Source organism: Nansenia antarctica, assembly GCF_963989245.1.
Source record: "Nansenia antarctica genome assembly, chromosome: 7".
Taxonomy (NCBI): domain Eukaryota; kingdom Metazoa; phylum Chordata; class Actinopteri; order Argentiniformes; family Microstomatidae; genus Nansenia; species Nansenia antarctica.
In genome coordinates this window covers 9,058,801-9,069,151 of record NC_137677.1, presented here as the reverse complement: position 1 = coordinate 9,069,151, position 10,351 = coordinate 9,058,801, and the positions used below count along the sequence as shown (strand labels likewise).

At 44.2% G+C, this 10,351-nt stretch overlaps 1 protein-coding gene across 1 annotated transcript in view; it reads right to left on the bottom strand.

Moving 5' to 3' along the window:
• The window catches only part of ano8b (anoctamin 8b), a gene marked incomplete at both ends in the record, with an annotated part of 37,598 nt that extends 29,071 nt beyond the window's left edge, over positions 1 to 8,527 (bottom strand). The window contains one exon of the mRNA XM_080536514.1: positions 8,395 to 8,527. Coding sequence (XP_080392640.1) covers positions 8,395 to 8,527 — 133 coding nt within the window. The remainder of the gene's footprint in view (positions 1 to 8,394) is intronic.
• Between the last annotated feature and the right edge of the window lie 1,824 nt (positions 8,528 to 10,351).

Here is a 10,351-nt window from a genome sequence, read left to right as displayed (position 1 = left end):
TATTTATGCAATCTCATATCCCTGACCCATGATTCTGGTTCCACTAGTTGGTTGCTTTACCGGGGACCCAGGTCTACCTTGGAGCTTGGCAAAGCAGCTTTTTCTTATTTTGCGCCCTGGTCACGGAATAACCTCCGGAACACACTAAAGCTTAATAACCTCGTCTCCCTAAGAGAGTTCAAAGCTCTGATTGGAAATTGCGTGACAGAAATGTGCAATTGCTACTCCTAAAATGTTAGCATATTATTTATCTGTTATCTGTCTGTTATTTATTGTGTTTTATTTGTCAATTTTGTAACTTGTATCTGTACTGGTGTGCTTTCTCGAACAGGTCTCCCTCGAAAAAGAGATTTTAATCTCAAGGGACCCCCTAGATTAAATAAAGGTAAAATTTTAAATGAAATAAAAATAAAATAATTAAAGGGGGGGGACATTAGCGTTACCTCCAGCCCTGAGAGGAATAAGATGGCCTTGCTGGTGGATGCGGGTGCTGGTCTGGGCTGTGCTTCATGAACATCCTCAGTAAGGATGATGGGGCACTCGTCTTGGACACTTAACAATGACTTCATGTGACACCAAACCCGACGGCTGGGAGCCCTGAGGACAAGGCAGGCTCGTTTTAATGAAGGGAGGCGAACATCCAAGTACAGGAATATGTTTTTTTGGGGGGGTGCCAGACACAAGGTTCATCCTAGGTGAGCTCTTTTCAACCGGGTGCTGCTTTTATCGACGCGTCGTCGAGACAAGAGAGGAATACACCAGTCGTGTCATTCAGGAAAAACGAAAAAAGTTAGTGTAAACGGTGATCAAAATGGTTGAAGTGGCACGCCACAATGCTGTCTATTCATCCAGGTAACAATGATGAAAGGGAGCCAGTGTATGAGGCCCTTTCATACCACTCAATACGCACATCCTCAGAGATGCACAGGCTTGGTTGTTATCTAACGGGGTTTGAATTGAGCATTGTGATGGCGAGGGGGGGATTACAAATTATGAATAAGCGAATGGCGCTGAACACAGTTAATGAATAGCAGCTCTTGTGTGTCCGACCGACAGCCCTGCTCAGCTCCAGCCGTGGTCCCAGCCAAAGGCCTCCTCACACAAGGGGAAGTTCCTCTAATGGACACAGCAGGGACAAAGGCACATGGCTTGAACACACACATCCACTACTACACAAACATGACTATGTATGCCAGGCCATTATGGCCACTGCACAGAATATTGTTGTTGCATCATAAAAAAAGAACTCTCTTGTTATAAGAGACGTGACGCAGCTCTTGTGGACTCTTGCTGAGGAGGAGGACAGAGCCTGCGGTGGAGCTCCCAGCGTGTGTGTGTGTGTGTGTGTGTGTGTGTGTGTCGTGTAAAGGTCAGGCCTTCACGAACCCGAATCCTATTGACTCCGGAAAAAGAGGGGGACACATCGTGTCGGGGGGGAAAAAGGGGGAAAGACAGAAAATGTCTGCAGAGAAAAATATTGCCGTTTTTTTTACGAAATCGACAGAGACTGTAAAATGATTGTGAGGTGAGGAGGACCCCCCTAAAGCATGTTTTTCTCAGTAGCATTTGTGCAGTACATTTTGAAGGTCCTTTGAAAGAGGCCATTATTGTTTGAGTGCTGTTGAGGTGCTGACCCATTTCTGACACTAGAATGGACACGCGGGCCATTTCAGGAAAAAGGGATTCATTCATCTGCACAGTGCCAGTCACTCCCGTGTCAAGCCACTGAAAGGCAAACTTGTTAAACTTGCATCACCTCCAGGATGAATGACATTTGTGACGTACTCTCCTGTCCTGTATATTCATAATAAACCACTGGGTATAGGGTACTTATTTTTTACTAACCCTAACCCTTTGACCTCTAAGACCACAGATCCGAGCTCCACTAACAGATACGCTCATCGTATCAACACGTTTGTTCGATACCATTCCTCATTCCGGTCTATGTGTTACGGTACATGTGGGAAAACGGTTTATGTCGGCATTTCCGGGGACATGGCAGCATGAAAACGTCGACTTGGTACATGCTGGCATGTCTAACCCTAAGCCTAACCCTAAGGGGCCTCCTTTATATTACCTAACCCTAACCCTAGTTTTCCCACATGTACCATATTCCCACATGTACCGTAACATATTATGCATTACAATGAGCCTGAGTTCCACCAGCTTCCCCTGATACACCCATACATCCAACCCCCCCCCTGCCTTCTCCTTGCCCCCATACCAACGCTGAGACAATGATTGATGGTGCGTCAATGTATAGTTACGGTATGTGTGTGACGCCTGCCTGGAAGTTGTTTCTAATGGGGACTGGGACGCCTCCGGTCAGTCACTGGTTAGCTGACCTCAGCTCTAAGGACTGCTATTCTATGAGAGGCTCCCAGATGTATCGATCCCCTGAGGACTCGAAGATAACCACACATTCCCCCTCCACTTCCTCTATCACTCAAGTACTATGACACGATGACTTCCTCTATGACGATTTAACTGTTTTGCCTTTCAATATTGATGACCGTGCCTTTTCTGTTGCTGCGCCCCCCAAGCTGTGGAACATCCTTCCACCAGCCCTCCGACACTCTGATACTCTCAACACATTCAAGACCACACTCAAGACCCATCTGTTCAGACTCGCCTTCGCACAGCATGACCTGGGTCCTGACTAACACTGTCCCCCATAGCTGCCTTTTTGTTTGTTGTGTTTCTTTTTGTTGTTTATTGACCTGCTTCTCTTCTTTTTTTTCTCTCTTTTTTTCTGTACAGTGTCCTTGAGTTTGAGGATGGCGCTTTTAAATCAAATCTATTTTTATTGTTATTATTATTAATATGAACTTGGTGCAAGACTATGGCAATAATGCCAGAGAGGCCATGACTTTTGTCAGATTCGACTTGCAGTGGTCAGAGAGGCCATGACATATTGTCAGATTCGACTTGCAGTGGTCAAGTGACAATATTGTCGATAAATCAAGGATTTTAAGGCATTATTACTTCTACACGACGATTAAACAGCAAATGCGGGAACCCCCCCCCCCCCCCAATGATTTATTTTGAATAAATGTATTTTGTGGTAGATTACAGTGGTTTCTGCCTTTCTGTGTTGAGAAATATAGTTCCCAAAAAGACAAACGTTGTCAAGGGATCAAATAATAAACTACTGCGGCGTATGAATATCCTAACAGGAGATTTAACTGTGACATCATCGTGATTAAATCACTAAACATGTGTTCTAAAAATAGAATAAAGAGCATATTGTATATTATTGGAAACAGGACAGGTTCTACGTATGCAGTAAAATGTATCAACAGCATCGATGAAATATACAGTATTGTATGTCAAACATCCAAAAACATAAATATATAGTTATGATAAACTGTTTGAAAGATGAAAGATTCAGTGGCAGTTATGATGCGATCATCCCTTCATCACAGTGGGTCACTGAGTAATTGCTCCAAGGCTAAAGCTAACATCCGTTGAATCCAATCAAATTGGACCAATTAAAGTTTGTTCAAGACATTAGAAGCACTTAGAGCAAAGGCTGCAATTAAGTCTCAGAAGAAGTGAGCTAAGCTCCTCCTTGGCGGTGGAGTCTCACCAGTCGATCTCGAGGGCCTGCACTTCTCACAGACAAGAGCCAGGCTGACGAGCGCCCGGCGCTTCTGAGGGATGAGGAGGAGTGAGAAAGAACCTTCAGACTATTCTCCAAAACATAAAACAGAGGTGTTTATTGAGATTGGTGTTATGGTTTATTTTGACAGGCAATTTGTGCTAGGGATCTCATGCAACGCCGCACAACCGCAACCCTCTCGTAACAGTCTGCAGAGTGGAGACAACTGCGGCACAACACCCCGATGAGAAACAAAGTATTGTGGGTAATTGTGTTTTCAAAACACAAGAGACACTGATATGTATAAGGTAATTATGTTTAGGCGATTATACAGCATCAAAATCCATAACCCCAGGATGAAAAAGGATCAGGATGAGCCCTGTTTCCTATTTATCTATTGATAAAGAAGGAAACAGAGAGAGAGAGAGAGAGAGAGAGAGAGAGAGAGAGAGAGAGAGAGAGAGAGAGAAGGAGAGAGACTGTAATGGACTGACGCACTGTGATCTCTGCTATCTGCTAATGTTTGGACGTGGAAGAACAGCGTGTGTTTCACCCCCCTTAGGTTACCTGCAGCACAGTAAAAAGAAGCCCTTCAGCAGGGTGGGGAGTATGGAGCAGCTGATCTGGTGCAATTCCCCACGACTGAAGCTAAAAACAGCATTCTTCTCCATGGTCAATGTACCTCCTTTGGCTTTGCTTAGCAACAACCCCCCCCCCCCCCTCCCAAAATAGTCAGTACACACTGAGGATAATGGGATGGGGCAACCGAATGCGTTTAATCCTCCCATTCCTCTTAGGAATGCAATATCAGTTACACACCAGAGTAGCCATATTGACCGTGGTGCAATCACAGGGCGACATGCTTCAGACATTCGAAGAGCCTCAGTATCGCCAAATCGATGTTTTCCATCTAAAGTGGAATACAAGTAGACCAGTATTTCTCTCCCCTTCTCTGTCTGAGACACCATAGTCTTTAGAGCTATAGCAGGCGTAGTGTAAACTCCAAGGCACAAATTCAGTTTTGTTTGGTTGGCTATTGGAAAATAAAGCCCTTCTAATGGGTAAACTATACAAAAACATGTCTAAAGTAAATCGAGCAACTTTTCCAATTAATTCCAGTTCAATTTAACCCACTTGAGGCGATGACTTTTGAAATTGAAATTAATGTATCGCACATCAGTTCACTTCCTGAATCAACTGAAATCACATCGACCTCAACTATGTTAAGAAGGGAGACACACTGTAGGGTTGTTATGGTGTCCTGACCAGAGGAGGTAGTGGACACGCCAACCTTGCAGTCCTCAGGTCTGGAATAGCATTTAGCAACTGGAGAGAGAGGACAGGAATTCTGCTAAAGAGGCCTCCCTCCTAGGTTACTGACTGACAAACATCATCATCACCAAGTGGTGTGGTGTCAACGCCAAAACAGAAGCTATCTTTATGTCTCCCACTATTAGCAATATGTTTCATCAATCATCATCATCATCATCATCATCATCATCATCATTACTGTGTTCTGACATAAACTCTCTAGTCCATCCAGGTACCGTAGTCGGTTTGTTCATAAGCTATTCCACTCCCCTCGAAAAGATTATATGAATGAATAAGGCGCTCTGGTGCTTTGTACTATCAAGACAGGACTAATCCTGTAATATTGGACAAATAATGGTTGACTTAAGAGACGTGACAGACCTGTTAGCAGACATATGACATCCCTCAGCAGCCCCCCCCCCCCCCTCCGGCCGTCAGGTAGAGGCTATAAAAGGCACAGTGTCAGGGGAGGCCTAACAGAGTATCAGTAATATATTACTGCCAGACAACTATCTTATTACTGGAAGCAAGGTCACCCCACACTTAGCCATTTCCCAGATCAGTCATACAGATAATGTTTAGCTCAGCAGTCTTTCTGGAAGAGGATATACAACAGCAAGGAGGACACAAGGAAGATCGCGCCCCCGCTGCCTCACACACATGCAAAGACAGAAAAACCATCCGACACAAAGTCATTACATGGCACACTAATGCACACAGCGGCGCCAAGACTCAAGTTCATGGTGCTATGAGAGACACGCGGTATGCCGGTGGAGTCCTGTCCTCCTGTTCTAAGACGCAGCGCGTAATTGTTTCCTCCACCAGTTGGAAGTTTGTTGCCTTACGGACTTAAAGTGTCCGTAATGGGTGTATTTAAGCCCACCCGCTGTGTGACATTGAATCTGTCTAAATCTGCTTAAAGCAGAGCTGAGAACGTCTCGCTGAGGAATAATGAGAGGTAGAGAGAGAGGTAGAGAGGGAGAGTGAGAGAGAGAGTGAGAGAGTGGAGTCCCTGCCAAGTGTGTGTGGATGTGTGCAGAGTGCAGGATCCGTCCCTAAAACATGTCACTCATGCATTTTGCACAGGGTGAAGTGCCTTTATTAATGCTGAGCTCTGGAGACAGTAACTCCGTTAAACAACTTTACACAGATGAAAATGGACCTGTCATACCTCGCCGCGGTTCTTAGAATAGATTCGGTGCCACTTGCAGAAGTTGAACAGGCAGTGGGGGGAAAAAGCATGATCTGATCGTTTTTTTTCACTTCTTCTTTACCTGCCCCCCCAGCACAGCATCTGATAGAGCAGTGCTTCGTGCTCAATCTCAAAAATTTGAAATCAAGTTTGAGTTCACTGCTAATGCCTCATTTGTTTTTGGGGGGGATCCTGCTATATCCGTGCACGAGACGTATACTGTATATAATATAATGTACAAGACGTTCAAGGAGATGTCTGCGGACCTCAATTCCTGAGGTATAGCACAAATTAGCATCATTCAATGAGATGGAATGACAGAACAGTATAGGGGCGCTTAGGTGGCGTAGCGGGTTAAGCGCTGACCATGTAACCGCAGGGTCCCCGGTTCGATTCCGTCCGGGGACATATCCTGCATGTCATCCCTCCTCTCTCTCTCACCCATCCTTCCTGTCTAAATCTCTACTATACTGTATCTGTCAATAAAATGAAATATATGAGTGGGACTGCCCCACTCAGAAAAAATAACTTTAAAAAAGAAAGAACAGTATGGATATACAGTAACTAGAGAGTGGGTCTTTCGGAGTACAGTTCCTGGGTCCCACCTTCACCAGGTTAGGGGAGATCCTAGCCTACTGCAGGGATCGCTGTTCAATAATGAATCATGTCCCAACGAACGCAAAAGCCCTCTGAGGCCTACTGGAACCACTGATGCAATGGTTGAGCGGGTAACCACAAATGACATGCCCTGATTTGAGCAGCTATTGTAACAGTATCTTATCAGCACGATGAGCTCCATAACCAGACAGAGCCAATTGGAAAGGCTTAGAATACTGTTTTCCATGATGGACTTGCAATTAATCTACCGAATGAGGGGGGACTGCGATGTGCTGAACTCACAATGGAAGACGGACGTAAAAGGATCAAAGCAATTCCAGGGATTAGGAAAATATGGTGAAGACATTGGGGACATCCAATGGGGAAAATCCTTCTAGGCTAAAACCAAAAGCTCAACGAGGGAAATTACCATGCTGTGTAGAGGCAGCGCTGTCAGACACTGACACGTGTGAAGGCAGTTATGTGATATCATGATAATCCTGATGAAAGTCACCCAACCCCAATCCTCTATGATTATAGATGGTAGCTCTAACAAGAGGGAGGAATGTACATTCATGGTTCAAGGGAGATACTGAGTTCAGGAAAAATAGACCTAATACTCTCTAGTCTGTGAAACCCACATTTGGATACCCTTGAGTCATATAAATAAGCACCATCATTTATCACCTCCTCGTGGTTTAAGACTGCTGTTTATAGACTGCAATGTCTGATGCTTAGGCTTACCCTGACATGTGTGATCGTGTCTCCTGAGACATTGTGGGACCAGGTTGTTCAAATGGTGTTACAAACATTATAACATTATGACATCACCTGAGCACCTCTTCCAAAGCAGCGTTCTCCGATTACCTTACCTATACCCCAGGCTACGGCGGGCCCTCGTCTCCGAGTCCGGACAGAGGCCACTGCTACACTGCATCACTCTGCACCACAGAGTTTCCCGGTCTCTCCAGTTAAGGGAAACCGTTATATATCGTATCCCCTAATGATCGGCCAGACCGCGGGCCACCGGGACATATTCCCGACGTATTAAATGAGCAGATCATTGCCGTCGTTCGCTCATGCAGGACAGTTGGCTGCGGTTTTATCATCACAGATAAGCACAGTACAATACACAATCAAGATCCTCATTAGGCCTACGTCATTATTAGCGATCCATCTGCCTTTGTGCACGCCGGGTCTCAGTGTGCACAGAGTGCGTTAGGGCCGTTTCAATTGTAAACCCATCGCTACAATTGTTTTATTATAGCGCTCATCATCCGAGTAACACTATGACTATTGCATATGGGTGATAACAGCAGAAAGTTAATAATGCATCAGAAAGCTGCCAAACACTGATAATATGATATCGAAGGATTATTAAGCTAAACATCCCAGGCTTGGGATGGGAATAGACATTAGGCTACAGTACAGACATTTTGGGTGAAGGATTTTCTGTAAACGAGAGCGATGATGCGGTTGGATCTTTACGGATTAAATATATTCCTTGCCAAAACAGCATTAACCAACCAAACAATCAAGAGGTATAAGCCTTTGTTGGCCTATGTTATGATCATCTTGTTTCCCCGGCACATCACATCCACCTGTCCCGGTCGCCGCTTTCTTTCTCCACATTGAATTTCATTCAATTCCGACCTGATCCACATCGATCCTTCGGAAAGAGGGACTCACTCACCCAACACACCGGAGGACGTTTGCTGGGGGGCAGCAGCACTTTGGGGGTCTGTCTTTTCCCCCTCTCCTTGGGATCGGTGTCTGTGCCGTGAGGAGGTCTCATCGCTGCTACCCGCGGCCCCCGTCTCGGGCATGCTGGACTCTTTCAGTGGGGAGGAACGGCCGATATATTAGATATTCTCCGGGAAAATGGAGAGCGATGATACCGCCTCTCGGGAAGGCAAAGCATGGATCGTGGCCGGCCGGGTTGGTCAGAGTAGATATAGAGGGGGTTAAATCTCAAATTAATGTGAAAGTGAAGTGAAGGTTGTGGTGGTGGTGGTGGCTCATCCTGGTTGCAGCAGATTGATACGAGCGCTCCGGTCTGAGTCTTACTATGGAGGAGGGACAAAGAGAGAACGGGGACGACACGCACACACACACACACGCGCGCGCGCGCACACACACACACGCACACACACACACACACACACACACACACACACACACACGCACACACACACGCACGCACACACATGCTGGACAGAACATGTCATGGTTCTCCTCGCATGAATAACGCCCTACTACATTGACCTCTGCACGCCGCCAAAGATAAAACATGTTCCATGTTTAGAACACAATACTACAATACAGACGCGCTATTACACAGCAAATAGGCTATGATGATATTGTTGCCGTTCAGTGCCACGGTGATTAAACACATGGGCAAAGCATGCCACCTTCAGACCATCCCATCCCACAGTATTATTATTATGTTTATTTTTTTTAAATAGACACATGTTCACAATTGATATTCCGTTATAAAAGGAAGGTTTATAGCACTTACTGTTTCAAATGTACCAGGTGTCTTTTAGTTTGAGTTCAGCAGTAGAGTCGCTCGGGCTGGGTGAGGTCTGGCTGGCAGGTGCTTCTGCAGTCCAGCGGGCACTGTAAAGCTCTGTGAAATAGCATAATAATAAACCTAACACAGCCTGTCCGGGAGGATTAAGTAGATTATGATTTATTTATCAATGCAAAAAATATCCCCCCCTAGATTAATTTTTCAGTGAGCCTCTCAGGTCTTTGGACAGGTAATCTGTTTCCCCTCGTTTGCCCGCATAGAGAGATATCATCCATCTGCTTTAGAGGAACATGTTTTGCATTATTCCATCCTGACTATGAAGATCACAGCCCATGTTTGTCCTCTAGTTCCATGTTTATTACACAATAATACATGTTAGACTCCATTTAAAAATGTTAAAATAAAAAATAACGGTCTTCAACTACGTATGTATAATACGCATACTACAGTCCATTAACATCACTATTATGTCCAACTAGGGTTAGGTGGGGAAATACATCCCCCTTTACTCAATCATACAACTTGCAAACTTCAATTTGGTATTCATTTGAAACTCATCATTGATACTATAGATGTATGGAAATAACCTTTATAAGAACAACATAGAATAAGATTGCGAAGCTCACTAGTTAGACAAAGAAAAAGAAAGGTATTCATTGGGAAATAATGATAACACTGTCTTGAGGATAATATCCTATTGTCATAGAATAGTGCCCATAACTGTGATTTATATGCTAGCTACTGTACTACATAGCAATTAGTGCAAGGTTAACAACATGAAGTCAGGATTGTGTTAAGGGTTTACTATCTTTGAAATATGAAGGATAAGGATTATTAGTAATTCTGCATTTAAAAAAAAGCATTTTACATTGATTTCCTATGGGGGGGATCTTACCTCAAATGTGCTTACCACACATATTGATCATGAACTGTGATTTAAGATTTTTAAACACTTAGATTTTTAATGGATTACTTGTTTGTTAGATACCCTTTTAACATTTATGAAACACATTTATAATATTATATTTAATGTACTGTATATATACAAGCAATAATAATGTACAGTGTATTTTCTAATAAAAACTCTAATATAACTCTAACAAAATCGCTTTTGTGG